Source organism: Theropithecus gelada, chromosome 19, assembly GCF_003255815.1.
Source record: "Theropithecus gelada isolate Dixy chromosome 19, Tgel_1.0, whole genome shotgun sequence".
Taxonomy (NCBI): Eukaryota; Metazoa; Chordata; class Mammalia; order Primates; family Cercopithecidae; genus Theropithecus; species Theropithecus gelada.
Window position 1 is genome coordinate 30,391,716 of NC_037687.1, and position 21,931 is coordinate 30,413,646.

At 44.8% G+C, this 21,931-nt stretch overlaps 1 protein-coding gene and 1 pseudogene across 1 annotated transcript; both read left to right on the forward strand.

Annotated features, from left to right (window-relative positions):
* Window positions 1-472: 472 nt before the first annotated feature.
* LOC112612397 (zinc finger protein 761) lies at window positions 473-20,535 on the forward strand. The gene is made up of 4 exons (XM_025366861.1): window positions 473-532; window positions 8,512-8,599; window positions 12,277-12,403; window positions 18,178-20,535. Exons 2-4 carry the CDS (start codon window positions 8,585-8,587, stop codon window positions 20,442-20,444), a joined length of 2,409 nt encoding a protein of 802 aa, XP_025222646.1. The 5' UTR covers window positions 473-532; window positions 8,512-8,584; the 3' UTR covers window positions 20,445-20,535.
* LOC112611924 lies at window positions 20,528-21,208 on the forward strand (annotated as a pseudogene).
* The last annotated feature ends 723 nt before the right edge of the window (window positions 21,209-21,931 follow it).

Below are 21,931 nucleotides of genomic sequence, written 5' to 3' on the forward strand. Positions count from 1 at the left end.
CTTTGCTGTGTTTATCTAGCAGATCGTCCCTAGCTGGCCCGAGCAGTCTGTCCTGCATCCCAAGTGGTGGCTTTAGGGAAATCTCTGAAGCTAAGCACAGGGTGGACTCTCCCTCCCGAGTGAATGGAGAATAGAAAGGGAGAGGATTTCTGTTCTGTTTTGTGGGTGGTCAGCATGAAATCGTACGTTCCGCCCAGGCCGGGCCTTGCGTTTTACATGCTAGTTTGCATCCCCGTTCCAGACAATTTCAGGGCTTTTGAATCGTGCCTCAGCCTTCCTGGCCGGTCTCGCCTCCAAAACCTGAAAACAGAGGTGCTGGGAACAAGGCTGAGAGGCGCACAGGTCCCTCCCCGGCCCCGCCAGCTGCGGGTTCTAAAGCGCAAGGTCTCTCCGCCTCGCGCCCCGCCCCTACCTCGCCCAGGCCCCGCCCACCTCCTCGCGGGTCCCGCCCAGGCCTGGCTTCTGTCCTGCGCGCGCAGATTCGCGCAGACCAGGAAGCGGATCGCGTGGAGTGACGGTTCCACCGCAGCGCGTGAGTTTCGCCCTGTCTTGTATTAAGTCTGCGTTTCCCAGGTTTCCGGCTCTTCTGTACCTGGGACTTGGGATCCCCACAAACCTGGAAATTCTCGCCCATCTTCCTTCACCCAGAGCAAATTGAGACATCCCCGTGTGAGGCCGGGGGTCGCTTCCTTTGGGTTTAAGGTCGCCCTGAGGCTGGTCCCGTCCCGGGTCTTTCTGCTATAGGGCAATGTATACACTTTCTAACGCGTAGTTTTCCTGCTCTAAATCTTTTTCTGACTCCTCCCGCCCCGCGCTTTTTAAAGTCCTCACCCGATAGGTGGATTCTCGCCCTCGTAGGCCCCTGGAGCGCAGCGCCGCTGCCCCAGTCCCGGGAAGGCCGCGTCCTCTGCCTTGTCCTGGGATCCTGCAGAACCCACCCTTGTCTTAAGGCGCCATCGCCGCTTCACCCCCATCCTCGTGCCGGGCCCTGCTGCTCCACAGGTCTCCCCACCACAGTCACCGCTTCTCCTGAGCCCGCGTTGGGGAGGTTCCCGGGGCCTATCCTGTGACACGGGGTGTTCTTGCCTGTCCACCCCAGCCCCTGGAAAATGCGCACCCCCGGGATGCAGGCGTCTTACTCCAAACCCTCCTGTGATTGTGTGGGCCAAAGGGATCAGGAGACAGAGAGAGCAATAGAAAACCTGAGACAGAAAAATGAGAAAGACCCACAACAGATGGCAAAGTAGAGGATGCTGAGGGATTTGCCGAGAGACAGCAAAAGTGAAAAGAAAACGATAAGAAAGCAGGAGGAGAAAAGCAACTGGAGAAATGTAGAGAAAAGCTAGATGTACAGAGAGATGAAGGACAGAAAGGTAGGGAGAGGGGCAGCAAAGAGGGAGGCTCATCAGGGTGAGGGAGAGGAGGAGGCATTTGGAGCCGGAGCAGACAGAGCAGAATGGTGCTGGTGGCAAAAAGAACAGAGGGAGAACCACAGCAGGGAGGACACCTGGGGATCTAGGCTGCCAGAGAGTGGGGTCAGGGCGGTATAACAGGGAAGAGGGAATTTAATGGAGAGAGCAGAGGAGGCGCAGAGATGGTGTTCTGGGAAACTCAGGACTAGAGAGACTGATATGGGGGAGACAGAAGGGTGTTTATTTAAGGTAGGCACTGGCTCAGTGGATTTACATCTAAAAAGCTGAGCATTTCAACAAACACAGAGTGGGGTTTTTTGGTTTCAAAACTGCAGAATAAAAGCAGTTAATCATATATTGATAGGTCAGGTAATCTATAGCATAGCGTAACTTGTGTCCTTCCATCACTGGTGGCCTTGTAGCTGCGTTGAAAGAAAAACAAAAACAGCTAAATACATATATTTGTCCTTTTTTTTTCTTCACTCTTGTTCTGGGAAGGTGGGGGGCTGTCTGGAGCCCGTTCCTTTGGCTTCGACTTTGCAAACAGCGTTATCTTATAACTGTCCTTGAAGTGAGCTTGCTAGGCAGAGGAAAACTGGTTCTTCTTTTCTTTTTAACCCTTGCCTTGCCCGTTACTTTTCTTGGAGTGAAGGAATGCATATTTATTTTTTAATTTTCTGCCTCAGTTTCCTCCCTTGGATGCTTGTTATAAATAAGATTTTAATAGAAAGCATCACTGTTACTGGATTCTTCATGAAAGAGCAGGTTTTCTTCTTTAGGCACAGGCTGATATTCACATAGAGCTATTAGCTGAGTGGTAGTCTGCCTGGTTGCAATTGCTTCTGTAGTTGATTGAATGTTCTTAACAAGGAGAGGTAAGAGGCAAGGGAGTATTAAACAAATTCTTAGTATGGCTAGAACCATTTCTATTAAGGTTTTGAATATACTGAAGGAGGAAAACCAGCCTCTAAAGAGGGACTCAGAAGTCTACTTTGTCTAAGTGTGGACTGAAACATGGGCTAATTTTTTAATTCTGTCAGTTATTTCTATAATAGCTTTCCTATTGTCATGGATTTCTAGGCAGCAATTAGTTAGATTAAACTTGCTACATACTCCTCCTTCCTGGGCTAGGAGGTAGTCTAAAGTTAATCTATGTTGGTAGATGGCATTTCTCATTTTTGTGGCTTGCTGGGCCAGTAAGTCGATGCATTTGCTGTTTCATTACTGATGATTTCATGTACTGCTTGCAACTTTGTGATGCAGTTAGAATGTAAATTGGGGTGTGGTAGCTTTATGACTTACCCTGTGCCCAGGTAGCTGGCCTAGAGTACTGAATTAGTCTTTCAGGGGGGTCAATTTGTATCTTTCTAATCTTCTATTTTTATGTCTTGTCTTATGTCTATACCTCTTTTGTTTTTTTCTTTAATGTTATTGTAGACAGGATACCTTCAAGTTTCTCCCTGTTGCAGTGGGAGTGAGAAGAAACATGGTCTAATGGTTTCAAGTACACAAGCCCGTGTCCACTTTCCTGGCAACTGTCGGTAGTCGCGAGGCCCACAGATCTAATAGAGACCGGAGGGTGCTTGCCAGGTATTTGGAGCTTCAGGCTGATACTAGATGCGGTTTAGAGAAACGGGAGAATGGATTTGGATGAGGTGATCTGGAGTCATCCTTGCCTTGCCACGAAGTTTTCTTTAGTGTTTTATTATAATACTGCTGTCTTAAACAAGTTAATTCTTTTTTTTTTTTTTTTTTTGAGACTGAGTCTGGCTCTGTCGCCCAGGCTGGAGTGCGGTGGCCGGATCTCAGCTCACTGCAAGCTCCGCCTCCCGGGTTCACGCCATTCTCCTGCCTCAGCCTCCCGAGTAGCTGGGACCACAGGCGCCCGCCACTTCGCCCGGCTAGTTTTTGTATTTTTTAGTAGAGACGGGGTTTCACCGTGTTAGCCAGGATGGTCTCGATCTCCTGACCTCGTGATCCGCCCGTCTCGGCCTCCCAAAGTGCTGGGATTACAGGCTTGAGCCACCGCGCCCGGCCAACAAGTTAATTCTTCTACTGAGTCTGTAAAAGCTTTTCCTTAGCGAACAGCACAGTATCTCCTGATAATGGAAGTTTTTAAGAGCGAGGCACTTGAACATGACAGCATTGGTTCGGGGGAAGAGTCAGAGTTAAATTTTCTTGTGACATTAACTCTTTTGCTTCTTAGGGCCACTGGTCTCCTATGTTAGTCCTTCTACAAACAATGTGAGGAAATGCTTAAGCTGCTAGCAATGTTTTCAGCTACCTGAGCAAATAGGTTTTTAGCTAAAAGAGGAGACTGTGGTAAGTTCTGGTCTACGTGCTTATGGAATGATTTGAAGACTCGGAATCATTGGTGTGGAGACATGTATGGGGTAACCCGCAGTCCGCATGGGTAGGTCTGGCTTTAGAATGGTGCAGTTTACAGGACGACAGGTTTTTGTTTCACAATCTGGTTTTGCCGGCATTTCGGTAAAGCATGATTGGCCTTTGTTGTGTGCTGGGGTTGCCACGATATGCAATACTCACCATCTTTTTCTGGGTCCCAGGGGGTATGCATAGGTATTTGTAGTCATTTCTATAGTATCTCTGTACAGGTGGGTTACCACAGACGGGTGAGTCTAGGTCTGCTGCTGGACCAGCATCAAAATACAGAGAAATAGGCCCTCGGTAAAAGGGAGGGACCTTGGTTTGGTTTAAGAGAGGACTTTCTTTTGACCTTGCATGAATTTTAAACTATTCACCAGGTGAAAACTTGAGGTTGTAACATACATCAGGTTGGTTATTTCCTGGTCACAAATTGAGTAATTGAGTGGGTGGTCTGGTTATAAGTAAAAGTCTTTTTTTTTTTTTTTTTTTTTTTTTAAAGATGGAGTTTTGCTCTTGCCTGACTTGGTGGCTCATCCCTGTGATCCCAGCTACTCAGGAAGCTGAGGTAGGAGGATCGCTTGAGCCCAGGAGCTATAAGGTATTAAGTGCATGCTTCCCTCAAGGCCCTCTGGTCCCTTCTGGACTAATGTTGAATGATGGGATGGATTGGCATGGAACTGTTGGGGTGGCCAGACCCAACACCAGGCCGCAGGGGCTACGAAGTCCGGTGGAGTCAAAGGAATGAGAAAAGACAAGTTAAGGATGCATAAGGTGGGTCCAGGGGGCCAACGCTAGTATGGAGGCTACAAAAGACCCGAACTCTGGAAGCCCACACTATTTATTGGTGGTCAAACAAAGAAGCAGGTGGTACGACTGTGGAGGTTGAAAGGAAGTGGTGCATCCAGCACATGATCTACAGGTGTGTGGTTTAGCATTTATATGGAACATGTTCTGCTACTTGAGATCATGGGGAACATGTTATTCTAGTTTAAGATACAACCGTTTTCTGAGCCTGGAAGTGCTAGAAGCAAGGAACCAGCAAGTCTAGGCACATTCCAGAGGCCATGAGAGATTTTATTTCCTGAGCCCTGGATTCCATCCAAGCCATGAGGGGTTTGTGGGGAAAAGAATGAGAGATCAGACTGTGGCTGTGTCTATGTAGAAAGAAGAAGACATAAGAAACTCCATTTTTTTCTGTGCTAAGAAAAATTCTTCTGCCTTGAGATGCCATTAATCTGTAACCCTAGCCCCAACCCTGTGCTCACAGAAACATGTGCTGTGTTGACTCAAGGTTTAATGGATTTAGGGCTGTTCAGGTTGTGCTTTGTTAAAAATGTGTTTGCAAGTAGTATGCTTGGTAAAAGTCATTGCCATTCTCCAGTCTCAAATACCCAGGGACGCAATGCACTGCAGAAGGCTGCAGGCACCTCTGCCCAAGAAAGCCTGTGTATTGTCCAAGGTTTCCCCCCACTGAGACAGCCTGAGATATGGCCTCATGGGAAGGGAAAGACCTGACCGTCCCCCAGCCCGACACCCATAAAGGTTCTTTGCTGAGGAGGATTAGTGAAAGAGGGAGGTCTCTTTGCAGTTGAGATAAGAGGAAGGCATCTGTCTCTTGCTTATCCCTGGGAATTGAATGTCTCAGTGTAAAACCCAATGGTACATTCCATTTTCTGAGATGGGAGAAAACCACCTTATGGCTGGAGGTGAGACATGCTGGCGGCAATACTGCTCTTTACTGCACTGAGATGTTTGTGTAAAGTCAAACATAAATCTAGCCCACGTGCACATCAAGGCACAGCACTTTCCTTAAATTTATTTATGACACATAGACCTTTGTTCACGTTTTCCTGCTGACCCTCTCCCCACCATTACCCTGTAGTCCTGCCACATCCCCCTCCCTGAGATAGCAGAGATAGTGATGAGTAAATACTGAGGGAACTCAGAGACCAGTGCTGGCGCAGCTCCTCCGTACGCTGAGTGCCGGTCCCCTGGGCCCCCTGTTCTTTCTTTTTACTTTGTCTCTGTGTCTTATTTCTTTTTTTTTTTTTTTTGAGACAGAGTCTCGCTCTGCCGCCCAGGCTGGAGTGCAGTGGCGTGATCTTGGCTCACTGCAAGCTCCGCCTCCCGGGTTCATGCCATTCTCCTGCCTCAGCCTCCGGAGTAGCTGGGACTACAGGCGCCCGCCACCTCGCCCGGCTAGTTTTTTTGTATTTTTTTTAGTGGAGACGGGGTTTCACCGTGTTAGCCAGGATAGTTTGGATCTCCTGACCTCGTGATCTGCCCGTCTCGGCCTCCCAAAGTGCTGGGATTACAGGCTTGAGCTACCGCGCCCGGCCACTGTGTCTTATTTCTTTTCTCAGTCTCTCATCCCACCAGATGAGAAATACCCACAGGTGTGGAGGGGCCGGCCCCATTCAGGGTTTTCTGCCTTGGGCTTAGATTGTAATGCGGAGGGCAGCCTTCCACCCTTTGGCACAGAGCTTGGAGTTCCAAAGGCCACAGGGGGTTTTAGACCCTGGACTCCTTCATGTTCCAAGACTCTTTTTATATTATGTCAGACTAGCAAGCCCTGCCTCAGCTTTTCTCCAACACTCAGCTTTTCCCCAACATGGAACGCTATTGTAAAAGCACCCATGTATTCTTTTTTCTTTTCTTTTCTTTTTCTTTTTTTTTTTCAGCTGGAATTTCCTTCTTCTTGCACAGGGTGGAGTGCAATGGTGTGATCTCGGCTCACATGGAACCTGGCCACCCATGTATTCTTGGTTGAAAAAATTTGCTTATGTCTTAGTTCCACAGATGACCCTCTTTCCCCGTTTTCAAGGTCAATAGCTGTGTATTCGCACTTCTGCATTTTATAAACGTTACTGTGCTTTTCTTATAAGGCAAAATTAAATGTTGGGAATCAGTGGCATCAGAACCTTGTAAAGAAGTTTCTTTGGCCCAGGCATGTGAAAGAGGCTTCTCTAATTTTCAAAGACAGGGGTGATAAAGACCAACCCTTCCCATTTGCCCTTCCAGGCCCCGTGTAAGAATTCAGGCACACCTCACTCATCTATCACATGAGAAACGTGTTTTTTTTTTTTTTTTTTTTTTTGAGACAGAGTCTCTGTTATCTAGGCTGTGAATGCAGTCTGATGATCTAGGCTCACTGCAACCTCTGTTTCCTGGGTTCCAGTGATTTTTGTGCCTCAGCATCCCAAGTAGCTAAGATTACAGGAGTGTGCCACCACACCCGGCTAATTATTATATTTTTATTTTATTTTGTTTTTGAGTCTCACATTGTCACCCCAGACTGAAGTACAGTGGCATGATCTTGGCTCAGTGCACCTGCCACCTCCTGGGTTCAAGCGATTCTCCTGCCTCTGCCTCCTGAGTAGCTGGGATTACAGACACCCACCAAGCCCAATTCCTTTTTTTAGTTTTAGTAGAGATGGGGTTTCACCATGTTGGCCAGGCTGGTCTCAAACTTCTTTTTTTTGAGATGGAGTCTCGCTCTGTTGCCCAGGCTGGAGTGCAGTGGCAGGATCTCAGCTCACTGCAAGCTCCGCCTCCCAGGCTTACGCCATTCTTCTGCCTCAGCCTCCCAAGTAGCTGTGACTACAGGCGCCTGCCACCTCATCTGGCTAGTTTTTTGTATTTTTTTTTAGTAGAGACGGGGTTTCAACATGTTAGCCAGGATGGCCTCGATCTCCTGACCTTGTGATCCGCCCATCTCAGCCTCCCAAAGTGCTGGGATTACAGGCTTGAGCCACCACGCCCGGCCTGGTCTCAAACTTCTGACCTCAAATAATCCACCCTCCTTGACCTTGAATAATCCAGAGTGCTAGTATTACAGACATGAGCCACGGTGCCTGGCTCAGTTTTTATTTTTAGTAGAGACAGGGTATCACTGTGTTGACCAGGCTGGTCTTGAACTCCTGAGCCCAAGTGATCCTCACACCTCCGCCTCCTAAGTAGCTGGGACCATGAACACACATGTGCACAACCATGCCTGGCTAAGTTTTTGTATTTTTGGTAGAGATGGGGTTTCACCATGTTGCCCAGGCTGGTCTCAAACTCCTGAGTTCAAAAGATCTATCTGCCTCAGCCTCCCAGAGTACTGGGATGACAGGCATGAGTCACCACACCCAGCATCTGCATGGGGTTTGGTCAGGGCTGGGTATGGGGACCCAGGGCTGGGTCAGGCAGCAGAGCTCATTCCAGCCCAGCTCCCCACTGCTGCAGCATATATGTGGGCTCCTTCAGGAGAGAAGTGGGAGTTTTCTTTTTTTTTTTTTTTTTTTTGAGATGGAGTCTCGCTCTGTCGCCCAGGCTGGAGTGCAGTGGCGCAATCTCGGCTCACTGCAAGCTCCGCCTCCCGGGTTCATGCCATTCTCCTGCCTCAGCCTCCTGAGTAGCTGGGACTACAGGCGCCTGCCACCGCGCCCGGCTAATTTTTTGTATTTTTAGTAGAGACGGGGTTTCACCGTGGTCTCGATCTCCTGAGCTTGTGATCCGCCCGCCTCGGCCTCCCAAAGTGCTGGGATTACAGGCGTGAGCCACCGCGCCCGGCCTGGGAGTTTTCCTGTAGGAGTTTATCATCCTTGGTGCGGTAGGCAGCACAGGGGACCATATTTCCCAGGGTGAGGTCTCCTTTGTATGTTTCATTGCATTACAGGGAGGGGGTTTCTTGATTCTGAGCAATAAACAACATATTTCTAACATTCAGGATTGACTTCTAAACACTCTTGTTATGTGAGGAAGAAACCCGGAAGAGGAACAGGAAAGCAAAGGAGTCAGGGATGGCTCTTCCTCAGGTGAGATGATATTTCGGTGGATTGTTCTGTCTCCTTCCTTTCAGAAACGCTGGGCCTTGGAGTTGGGAATCTTCTCTGAGTCTGAAGCGTCCTGCCTGACAGGTTTGCTCACACTCACCCATGCCTTCCCTCAGTCCCTCTCGTCTCGCTTAGATTCCATGTCTCGTGACCCAGTGACATGAAGTTGGGAAGAGGCTGCCCTGGGCATGGTCCTGGGAAGGGCTCACACCAGACATGGATGGAGACGGGGTGAGGGTCCCGTGGCGTCAGTGCTGTTGGGCAGCAGGGATTGTTCAGGGGCCACATCTGGATGCTCTGTCTGGTCTCTGTGGACCAGGATTAGAGCAGCTGCCACTGGAAGTCACATATTAATGTGCACAAAGTGGTAAATTCCAGAAAAGAAGACCAATATGGAGAAATGTTTTCTGCCTGATTTTTTACTACACTTTTAGGTAATTGAGTGAGTTACTGTGTTTCTGACTCCAAAAATCTTACTAATTAGAATGGAAAGTTTGTACACAGACACGAATGATACAAAGTGTTTTATTCCATCATTATTTTAAGAATATGAAATCAACCTAAATAATAGCAGGAGATTCATTAAACCATTCTTAGCATATTAAGCTCATGGAGACTGTGGTGTTACTGTGGAGAGGCTTGTGAAACAGGTGTTTTCAGTAAAAATGGTTATAATTTTTATTATTGTTATTATATTATGATAATGTTATTATATTTCAAATATACATAGTCTTGCTGTATCGCCCAGGCTGAAGTGCAGTGACATGATTGTGGCTCACGGCCACCTCCACCTTCGAGGTTCGAGCAATTCTCCTGCCTCAACCTCCCGAGTAGCTGGGATTATAAACACACGTCACCATGCCCAGCTAATGTTGTTGTATTTTTATTAGTGATGGGTATCACTATGTTGGCCAGGCTGGTCTCAAACTGCTGACCTCAGGTGATCTGCCCACCTCAGCCTCCTGGAGTGCTGGGATTACAGGTGCAAGCCACCGTGCCCAGCCCCAACAATTATTATTAAATATATATTTTTTCTATTTAAACATCACATGATGAGTATATTTGTTTTGTGGTAAAACTCCAAGCAAAGCTGCAGCTTAGATCCTTGGCCATAAGGCATCTCCGTTCCCAGTCACGTCCTCCACCCTCCTTCCAGCCTCACTGGGGAGCCACTACTGTCAGTTTTTTGCCAGGCATCAGAGCAAGTCTTGTACACGTGTATTTCTGCATCATTATGAGACTTTAGAAAAAATTCTACAATAAATTTTTTTTAAAAAGTTACAAAAATTAGTTGGGCGTGGCGGCACGTGCCTGTAATCCAAGCTACTCAGGAAGCTGAGGCAGGAGAATTGCTTGAACCTGGGAGGTGCACGTTGCAGTAGACATTGCAGTAGGGCATTGCAGAGATTGTGCTACTGCACTCCAGCCTGGGCACAGAGCAAGACTCCGTCTCAAAAAAAAAAGAAAAAAAGTTTTTATATTTCTGTTTTCACTTTAGATTTGGGGCTACATGTGAAGGTTTGTTAAACAGGTAAACTAGTGTCATCGGGGTTTGTTGTACAGATTATTTCATCACTCTGGTGTTAAGCCCCGTACCCAAAAGTTATTTTTAATTAATTTAGTTTTTTGAGACTGAGTTTTGCTCTTGTTGCCCAGGCTGGAGTATAATGGCATGATCTCAACTCGCTGCAACCTCTGCCTCCCGGGTTCAAGTGATTCTTCTGCCTCAGCTTCCCGAGTAGCTGAAATTACAGAGGCCTGCTACCATGCCTTGCTAATTTTTGTATTTTTACTAGAGACAGGTTTCACCATGTTGGCCAGGCTGATCTTGAACTCCTGACAGGTGATTCACCTGCCTGGGCCTCCCAAAGTGGTGGGATTACAGGCGTGAGCCACCGCGTCTGGCCCCCAATAGTTATTTTTTCTGCTGCCTCCTTCCTCCCACACTTCACCCTCAAGTAGACCCCAGTGTCTGTTGTTTTCTTCTTTGTGTTTTAGTAAACATTTTGCTTTGATATTTGATTCTGCTGGTTGTGAATTTACATGTTGTCCTGTTAGTAAACATGGCTACCTTGCTCTTTGCCATCTGCATTGGAAATTGGCTGAATGACAAGTGGGTCCTTTGTGATTTTTCCCTGTATAAAGAGTGCCGTAGTGGCTGCCTCTGCGCACGCCTGCATTCCTACACATATCTGAAGATTCCTCCAGGTCAGGCAGGTGAAAGGTGATTGCTTCCTCTAGGATGGGGCATTTCCTGTTTTCTTAGATACCACAAGATTCCCCCCGCCCCCAATTGCCGAAGTGTCCTTTTCCAGCAAGATGAGATTCCTCTTCAGTTAAACAAAACTTGCTACTTTTTATATTTTTAAAGCCTTTATATATATAAACACACACACACATATACATATACATACATACACACACACAAATGTATATATTTTGAACAACTTTTACAGTTTGAAAATCTGGGGAAAATGACAACCCTTAGTATTAACATCTAGTTTTTTGTGAGTCTGTGTAGGCTTCATTATTTTGTTATATATATATAACATACATATATAACATAGTGTATATAATGGATATTTATATATTTGTTATACTATTATTATTTATTTATATTTGTTATGTATATATAGAATATACATATATCTAACAAATATATTTATATATTTGTTATATATAACATATATATTTATATTATATACATATATAAAATGGATTTTCATGCTTTGAGTAATCTAGTTTTCATGTATTTTCTTTTATTTTGAGACTCGGTCTCACTGTGTTGCCCAGGCTGGAGCACAGTGGCATGATCTTAGCTCACTGCAACTTCCACCCTCAGGCTCAAACCACCTTCCTACCTCAGGCTCCCCAGTAGCTGGAACCAGAGGTGCCTGCCACCATGCCTGGCTGATTTTTTTTTTTTTTTTTTTTTTTTGAGATGGAGTCTCTGTTCCCCAGGCTGGAGTGCAGTGGCACAGTTTTGGATCATTGCAACCTCTACCTCCCAGGATCAAGCAATTCTGCTGTGTCAGCCTCCCAGGGAGCTGGGATAACAGGCATGTGCCACTGTGCCCAGCCAGATACTAGTTTCTGATCTTTCATTGTGAATGTTGTCATCTCTGAATACATCATTCATACTCTGTCTCATCTAGATACTGAATGTCACTTGGTGTGTCAATAAAAGTTTCTTGGCCAGGCACGGTGGATCACACCTGTAATTCCAGCACTTTGAGAGGCTGAGTCAGGTGGATCAGGAGGTCAGGGATTTGAGGCCAACCTGGCCAATGTGGTGAAACCCCATTTCTGCTAAAAATACAAAAGTTAACTAGTCGTGGTGGCATGTGCCTGTAATTTCAGCTACTCAGGAGGCTAAGGCAGGAGAATCGTTTGATCCTGGGAGGTGGAGGTTGCAGTGAGAGGAGATTGCACCATTGCACTCCAGCCTGAGTGACAGACCGAGACTCCACCTCAAAAAAAAAATAAAATTTTAGTAAAACACAACTGGGAGGACAAAGTGTGGTGAGAAATCCCTTACTCAGATTTGTTAGAATATTCACTGCATTTAAATCCATGCTTTCACCTTTCTTTCTTCTCGTTTTCTGTAAAGATAAGAATTCCGCCCATAACCATTTGGTTAAAATTTGTTTTCCTTTCAGGGTCTGTTGACATTCAGGGATGTGGCCATAGAATTCTCTCAGGAGGAGTGGAAATGCCTGGACCCTGCTCAGAGGACTCTGTACAGGGACGTGATGGTGGAGAATTATAGGAACCTGGTCTCCCTGGGTGAGGATAATTTCCTTCCAGAAGTGGGGATGTGCCCTTGCGTATCTTTGTGTTTTGTCTTTTTTTTAGATACAAAGTCTTGCTCTGTCCCCCCAGGGTGGAGTGAAGTGGTGGGATCATAGCTCACTGCAATCTTGAATTCCTGGGCTCAGGTGATTGTCCCACCTCAGCCTCCACCAGTAGCTGGTACAGGTGTATGCCACCATGTTGGGCAAATTTTTAGTTGTTTTTTTTCCAGACGGGGTCTTCCTGTGTTGTTGAAATCCGTCTTGATCTCCTGAGCTCAAGAAATCCTCCTCAGTCTCCCGAGTAGCTGGGATTACAGGCACCAACCCCCATACCTAATTATTGGCTTTTATTTTTAAGATTTTTGCATATGTGCGGCCGGGTGTGGTGGCTCACGCCTGTAATCTCAGCACTTTGGGAGTCCGAGGTGGGCGGATCACGAGGTCAGGAGATCAAGACCAGCTTGGCCAACACCGTAAAACCTGGTCTCTACTAAAAATACAAAAATTAGCCGTGTGTGGTGGCACTGGCCTGTAATGCCAGCTACTTAGGAGGCTGAGGCAGGAGAATTGCATGAACCTGGGAATCAGTTTGCAGTGAGCCAAGATTGCCAGTGCACTGCAGCCTGGCGACAAGTGAGACTCCGTCTCAAAAAAATAAATAAAATAAAATAAAATATTTGCATGTGTGTGTCCTTAAGGCTAATATGAGTCTATGAGTTTCTTGTAGACAACACATAGTTGGTTCCTGTTCATTGAGCCAGACTTTGCCTTCTGAGTGCAGAGTTAAATACTTACAGCTGAAGTATTACTGATGGAGAAGACCTTACCTTTGTGATTTTGTTACATATTATCTGTATTTCTTGTAGGTTTTTTTGGTTCTTCATTTCTGATTTCCTACTTTTTGTGTTTAATTGCTTTTTTGTGTAGACTTGCTTTGACTCCCTTCTTATTTCCTTTTTGTTTGTTTATTTATGATGGAGTCTTACTCTGTCACCAAGGCTACAGTTCAGCGGTACGGTCTTGGCTCACCACAGTGAGCTCCGCCTCTCGGGCTCAAACGATCCTTGTGCCCCATTGGCTCACCCCTATAATCCCAGCACTTTGGGAGGCCGAGACGGGCGGATCACAAGGTCAGGAGATCGAGACCATCCTGGCTAACACGGTGAAACTCCGTCTCTACTAAAAAATACAAAAAACTAGCCGGACGAGGTGGTGGGCGCCTGTAGTCCCGGCTACTCGGGAGGCTGAGGCAGGAGAATGGTGTAAACCCGGGAGGCAGAGCTTGCAGTGAGCTGAGATCCGGCCACTGCACTCCAGCCTGGGCGACAAAGCGAGACTCTGTCTCAAAAAAAAAAAAAAAACCAGCCTGGCTAACATGGCGAAACTCCGTCTCTACTAAAATACAAAAATTGGCTGGACACTGTGGTGGGCGCCTATAATCCTGCTACTCAAGAGTCTAACCCAGGAGAGTAACTTGAACCCGGGAGGTAGAGGTTGCAGTGAGCCGAGATTGCGCCACTGCACTCCAGCCTGGATGACAGCACGAGCCTCTGTCTCAAAGAAGAAAAAAAAAAATCCATAACCTGCAAAAACTACTCTTTCTCTACTAGACCTGTGTTTATGTCAGAATTATTTCTGTGTATGTTGCATTTTCATTAACATATATGTACAGTGTTTTTTCATGCTTTTTTCTTCTAAACAACAGAAAAAAAGTTGAATTACGAAGAAAAGGTATACTTACACCAGTTTCTGTATCTGTCCTTTTATTTTCCTATTCATTTATTTATTTGTTGATGAGATGAAGTTTTGTTCTTATCGCCCAGGCTGGGGTGCAATGGCACAATCTCGGGTCACTCCAACCTCCAACTCCTGGGTTCAGGTGATTCTCCTGCCTCAGTATCCCGTGTAGCTGGCATTACAGGCGTGTGCCACCATGCCTGGCTAATTTTGTTTTTTTTTTTGAGACGGAGTCTTGCTCTGTCGACCAGGCTGGATCGCAGTGGCGCGATCTCGGCTCCACGCCATTCTCCTGCCTTAGCCTCCCGAGTAGCTGGGACTACAGGCACCCGCCACTACACCCGGCTAATTTTTTGTATTTTTAGTGGAGACGAGGTTTTGCCGTGTTAACCAGAATGGTCTCGACCTCCTGACCACATGATCCACCTGCCTTGGCCTCCCAAAGTGCTGGGATTACAGGCATGAACCACCGCGCCCAGCCATAATTTTGTATTTTAATAGACACAGGGTTTCTCCTTTTTGGTCAGGCTGGTCTGGAGCCCCTGCCCTCGAGTGATCCACCAACCTCGGACTCCTAAACTGCTGGGATTACAGGTGTGAACCACCGTGCCTGGCCTCTCTGTCTTTTTATTTACCTTTACTGGAAAACTTTATATATATTTGTGGGTTGGAGTTACTCTTTGGACTTCTTTCATTTCTTTCTTTTTTTGTTTTTTAAGACAGAGTCTTGGTCTGTCACCCAGGCCGGAGTGTGGTGGTACGATCTTGGCCAACTGCAACCTCTGCCTCTCAGGTTCAAGTGATTCTGCTGCTTCAGTCTCCCAAGTAGCGGGGACTACAGGCACATGACACCACACCCGGCTAATTTTTTCTTTTTTTCTTTTTTGTAGAAATGGGGTTTCACTGTGTGAGCCAGGATGGTCTCAGTCTCCTGACCTCCTGATCCTCCTGTGTCAGCCTCCCAAAATGCTGGGATTACAGGTGTGAACCACCATGCCTGGCCAGCCTCAAAGTTTTTAAAACATGTTATTGCTATAGATGCCTTCAAGCATTGGAAGATTTATAGTACAGGCTCTAAACTTCCTTTGTTTAATCAGATTTGTCAGTCTTCGGTGATGTTGATGATGAGATGCTCCTGTTCCTGTCTCAGTCATTTCACTGTCCTGTCAGAAGTAGCTTAGACTGGCCAGCCGAGGTGACTCATGCCTCTAATCCCAGCAGTTCGGGGTGTCAAGGTGGGCGGATCACTGGAAATCACGAGTTTGAGACCAGTCTGGCCAACATGATCAAACCTCGAATCTACTAAATACAAGAAATTGGCCGGGTGCGGTGGCTCAAACCTGTAATCCCAGCACTTTGGGAGGCCGAGAGGGGCAGATCTCCTGAGTTTAGGGGTTCGAGGCCAGCCTGGCCAACATGGTGAAACCCCGTTGCTACCAAAAATACAAAAATTAGCTGGGCATGGTGGCGCATGGCTGTTATCCCAAGTACTTGAGAGGCTGAGGCAGGAGAATCACTTGAACCCGGGAGGTGGAGGTTGCAGTGAGCCAAGATTGCCCCACTGCACTCCAGTCCAGGTGACAAAGTGAGACTCCGGGCTGAGGTGGGAGAATCTCTTGAGGCAGGAGAATCCTGCCACTACACTCCAGGCTGGGTGACAGAGCATGACTCGGTCTCAAAAACAAACAGGAAAAGAAACAGCTTAAACTAGGAGGCTTCAGACATAGAAATTTATTTCTCATGAATTTGGAAAGTGAAAAATCCAAGAGCAAGGTGCCAGCCAAATTGGTTGCTGGTGAGAGCCTTCTTCATGGTTTAGTCCAGCCATCTTCCTGCTGTGTCCTGACACGGGGGAAAGAGGAACAGAAAACGAGCTCTTTAATATCTCTTCTTATGAAAGCACAAGTCCTATTCATGAGTAGTCAACACCCATGACCAAATTCTCTCAAAGGCCCCATCTGCTGGAAAATCCTATTGGAGAATAAGAACTCTGAACATGGCTTTTGGCCAAGAAGAACATTCATACCAGGGAGCCTGCATCATATTTTTTATGTTTTTATTGTGCAATTTGATTTATAAAATGTTTTCTCTGATCTCAGTTTAAACATTTTCCCAGCACACATTCTATGTTTTATATTTTGTGCATAGTGAACTAGATAATTAAGGCCAACAGTGCATATATATATAGAATTGCTGTATTGCCTGGCTGTTTCATAAATATAGTTGTGACATGGTAATTGCACCCTCTGACAGTGTTAGTCATTCTTTTTTTTTTTTTTTTTTTTGAGATGAAGTCTCACCCTGTCACTCAGGCTGGAGTGCAATGGTGCGATCTCGGCTCACTACAACCTCCACTTCCCGTGTTCAAATGATTCTCCTGCGTCAGCCTCCCAAGTAGCTGAGATTACAGGCACCCACCACCATGACCAGCTAATTTTTTTGTATTTTTAGTAGAGTTGGGATTTCACCATGTTGGCCAGGCTCCTCTCGAACTCCTGACTTCATGATCTGCCCGCCTCAGCCTCCCAAAGTGCTGGCATTACAGACCTGAGCCACCGTGCCCGACCGTTAGTCAATTGTTATTCCTTATAATGCTGTGTAGTTTTTTGACCTCATAAATCAGAAGGTAGTGATCTTAACATGTATTTCAGTTCTTATATTGTTTGCTCATTGTAAGTAGAAGTTTGGCATTTTTCTTAACAGGGAATTGTTTAGAATTTTGCAGTTTGTATAAATCTACTTATTATTTGCTTGCTGGTTTTATGGATTACAATATTTTACTAATTAAATTTTATGACCGTACATAAGGCTTTTCAGTATGGGTATACAACATAACTGACACAGTCCACTAGTTAATGTCACAAAGTGCCACTGGACGCTGTGGCTCACGCATGCCATCCCAGGACTTTGGGAGGCTGAGGCAGGTGGATCACTTGAGGTCAAAAGTTCGAGGCCAGCCTGGCCACATGTTGAAACCTTATGTCCGCTAAAAATACAAAAATTAGCCAAGCATGGTGGTGTGTGCCTTGAACCTAAAAGGTGGAGGTTGCAATGAGCCAAGATCAGGCAGCATTGAACTCCAGCCCATTGTGACACAGCAAACCTTTGTCTCAAAAATATAAAAACTAAAAAAAAATTTCAAATGTCACGACATGCATTTTCTGCATGGATTTAGGTAATTTTATGACAGTTTTTCAGAAAAACGTTTTTTTTTTTGTTTGAGACGGAGTCTTGCTCTGTCGCCCAGGCTGGAGTGCAGTGGCCGGATCTCAGCTCACTGCAAGCTCCATCTCCCGGGTTTACGCCATTCTCCTGCCTCAGCCTCCCGAGTAGCCGGGACTACAGAAAAACATTGTATTAACTTTTTTTTTGAGATGGAGTCTTACTTTGTCTCCCAGACTGAAGTACAGTGGTGCAATCTCAGCTCACTGCAACCTCTACCTCTTGGGTTCAAACGATTCTTGTGCCTCAGCCTCCCAAGTAGCTGGGACTACAGACATGGGCCATCATACCTGGCTAAATTTTGTAATCTTTTCTTATCTTCTCAGTGCTATGATTGTTTGACAACATAGAATTGCCATTGATTTTGGTTATCCTTATATGAGGTTGTTGTGGATTATTTACCAATATAGTATATCATGTGGTCCTTTAGCATTTTTTTGTATACAGTAAATATGCCGTAAATATGAAGAATATATACTTTTCATTGATGTGACAGTGATGTTTTTTGCAAACTGTTAGACACTTTAGGGTCACAATGGAAAAATATTTCTTACTTTAGGCTACACATGTTTGTGCCCTGTCAGTGTTTTGTCATGATATTGGAAATAGGCTTCTGTAAAAATAATCTGAAGCACATGTAATTGCCCTTTATTTGTTAAAAAATCTTATGCTTTTCTGTTCCTAAACTTTGAGGGTCACGTTTGGAAAGTTTAAAATAAGTATTGTTTTTTGTGTCGTATTTACACATTTCAGCATTATTTGCCATCTGTACTTAATTTGAAACCTTTTGGTGTTTATGTTTTGTAGATATCTCTTCCAAATGCAAGATGAAGGAGTTCTTGTCAACAGCGCAAAGCAATAGAGAAGTGTTCCACACAGGGACATTGCAAAGACATGAAAGTTATCAAATTGGAGATTATTGCTTCCAGGATGTTGATAAAGATATTCATGACTTAGAGTTTCAGTGGCAAGAAGATGAAAGAAATGGCCATGAAGCACCCATGACAAAAATCAAAAAGTTGACAGGTAGTACAGACCGATATGATCAAAGACATGCTGGAAACAAGCCTATTAAAGATCAGCTTGGATTAAGCTTTCATTCACATTTGCCTGAACTACACATATTTCACACCGAAGAGAAAATTGATAATCAACTTGAGAGGTCTGTCAATGATGCTTCCTCGGTTTCAACAACCCAAAGAAATTGTTGTAGGCCCAAAACCCATATATCTAATAACTATGGGAATAATTTCCAGAATTCTTCATTATTTACACAGAAACAGGAAGTACATATGAGAGAAAAATCTTTCCAATGTAATGAGAGTGGCAAAGCCTTTAGTAATAGATCACTCTTAAGGAAACATCAGATAATCCATTTAGGAGAGAAACAATATAAATGTGATATATGTGGCAAGCTCTTTAATCAGAAACAATACCTTGTAGACCATCGTAGATGTCACACTGGTGAGAAACGTTACAGTTGTAATGAGTGTGGCAAGACCTTCAGTCAGACGTCATCCCTTACATACCATCGTAGACTTCATACTGGAGAGAAACCTTACAATTGTGAAGAATGTGACAAAGCTTTCCATTTCAAATCAAACCTTGAAAGACATAGGAGAATTCATACTGAAGAGAAACCATATGAGTGTAATGAGTGTGGCAAGACATTTAGGCAGAAGTCAATCCTTACATGCCATCGTAGACTTCATACTAAAGAGAAACCATACAAGTGTAATGAGTGTGGCAAGACATTTAGGCAGAAGTCATCCCTTACATGCCATCGTAGACTTCATACTGGAGAGAAACCTTATAAGTGTAATGAGTGTGGCAAGAACTTTAGGCACAAGTCATCTCTTACATGCCATCGTAGACTTCATACTGGAGAGAAACCTTACAAATGTGAAGAATGTGACAGAGCTTACAGTTTCAAATCAAACCTTGAAATACATCAGAAGCTTCATACTGAAGACAATCCTTACAAGTGTAATGAGTGTGGCAAGACCTTTAGCCGAACGTCATCCCTTACATGCCATCGTAGACGTCATACTGGAGAGAAACCTTACAAATGTGAAGAATGTGACAAAGCATTCCGTTTCAAATCAAATCTTGAAAGACATAGGAGAATTCATACTGGAGAGAAACCATACAAGTGTAATGAGTGTGGCAAGACCTTTAGTCGGAAGTCATACCTTACATGCCATCGTAGACTTCATACTGGAGAGAAACCCTACAAGTGTAATGAGTGTGACAAGACATTTAGTCACAAGTCATCCCTCACATGCCATCGTAGACTTCATTCTGCAGAGAAACCTTACAAGTGTAATGAGTGCGGCAAGACCTTCAATCAGCAGTTAACCTTTAGACACCATCGTAGACTTCATACTGGAGAGAAACCTTACAAATGTGAAGAATGTGACAAAGCTTACAGTTTCAAATCAAACCTTGAAATCCAACAGAAAATTCATACTGAAGAGAATCCTTACAAGTGTAATGAATGTGGCAAGACCTTCAGCCGGACGTCATCCCTTACATGCCATCGTAGACTTCATACTGGAGAGAAACCTTACAAATGTGAAGAATGTGACAAAGCTTTCCGTGTGAAATCAAACCTTGAAGGACATAGGAGAATTCATACTGGAGAGAAACCATACAAGTGTAATGAGTGTGGCAAGACTTTTAGTCGGAAGTCATATTTTACATGCCATCATAGACTTCATACTGGAGAGAAACCTTACAAGTGTAATGAATGTGACAAGACCTTTAGTCAGAAGTCATCCCTTATATGCCATCGTAGACTTCATACTGGAGAGAAACCTTACAAGTGTAATGAGTGTGGCAAGACATTTAGTCAGAAGTCAAACCTTACATGCCATCGTAGACTTCATACTGGAGAGAAACCTTACAAATGTAATGAATGTGGCAAGAACTTTAGTCAGAAGTCATACCTTACATGCCATCGTAGACTTCATACTGGAGAAAAACCTTACAAGTGTAATGAATGTGGTGAGATTTTTAATCAACAAGCACACCTTGCAGGTCATCATAGAATTCACACTGGAGAGAAGACTTAGAAATGTGAAGCATGTGACAAAGTTTACAGTCGCAAATCAAGCCTTGAAAGACAGGAGAATTCATACTGTAGAGAGAGCTTACAAATGTGAAGAATGTCACAAAGTTTTTAGTCGCACATCAAACCTTGAAAGACGTAGGAGAATTCCTACTGGAGAAAAACAGTAAATATGTAAGAGTTTGTGGCAAGGCTTTCAGGCGTGATTCGCACCTGGCACAGCATCCTAGAATTCACACTGGAGAGAAGCCTTACAAGTGTAATGAGTGTGACAGAGTCTTTAGTGGGCAGTCAACACTTGTTTACCGTCAGGCACTTCGTAGTGTAGGTAAACTTTACTGATGTAATGATTGTCACAAAGTCTTCAGTAATGCTACAACCATTGTGAATCATTGGAGAATCCATAATGAAGAGAGATCATACTAGTGTAATAAATTTGGCAGATTTTTCAGATGTTGTTCATACCTTGCAGTTCATTGGTGAACTCATGCTGGAGAGAAACCTTACAAATGTCATGATTGTGGCAATGTCTTCAGTCAAGCTTCATCCTATGCAAAACATAGGATAATTCATACAGGAGAGAAACCTCACAAGTGTGATGATTGTGGCAAAGCCTTTACTTCACACCTCATTAGACATCAGAGAATGCATACTGGACAGAAATCTTACAAATGTCATCACGGTGCCAAGGTCTTCAGTCTGAGTTCACTTCTTGCAGAATATTAGAAAATTCATTTTGGAGGTAGTTGTTCCAAATGCAATGAGTAGAGCAAACAATCAAGCATTAATTGACATTAGAGTCAATTCAGCGTTGACTTGAGTTTGAGTTGACTTAACGTTGAGGTCAAGCATTAATTGACATTGAAGTGTTTATGTTAAGAGGATTGGGCCAGGCGCAGTGGCTCACACCTGTAATCCGAGCGCTTTGGGAGGCCAAGGTGGGTATATCACTTGAGGTCAGGAGTTTGAGATCAGCCTGGCCAACAGATGTGAGCCATTTTCCCTGCGTGTTTTTCATTTATTTAACAAAAACTGATAGGGATTTTTATGGGTATTGTGTTGAATCTAAATCACCTTGGGTTATATAATCATTTAACAATATTAATTTTTCCAAACCATCAATATGGGTTGTAGCTCTATGTTTTTAATCATTTCAATCAATGTTTGTAGATGTCAAGGTACAAATTTCTGACCTTTTTATGTTTGTTTCTTTTTTTTTTTTTTTTTGAGATGGAGTCTTGCTCTGTCACCCGGGCTGGAGTGCAGTGGCCGGATCTCAGCTCACTGCAAGCTCCACCTCCTGGGTTCATGCCATTCTCCTGCCTCAGCCTCCCGAGTAGCTAGGACTATAGGCACCGGCCACCTTGCCCGGCTAGTTTTTTGTATTTTTTTTTTTAGTAGAGACGGGGTTTCACCATGTTAGCCAGGATGGTCTCGATCTTCTGACCTCGTGATCCGCCCGTCTCGGCCTCCCAAAGTGCTGGGATTACA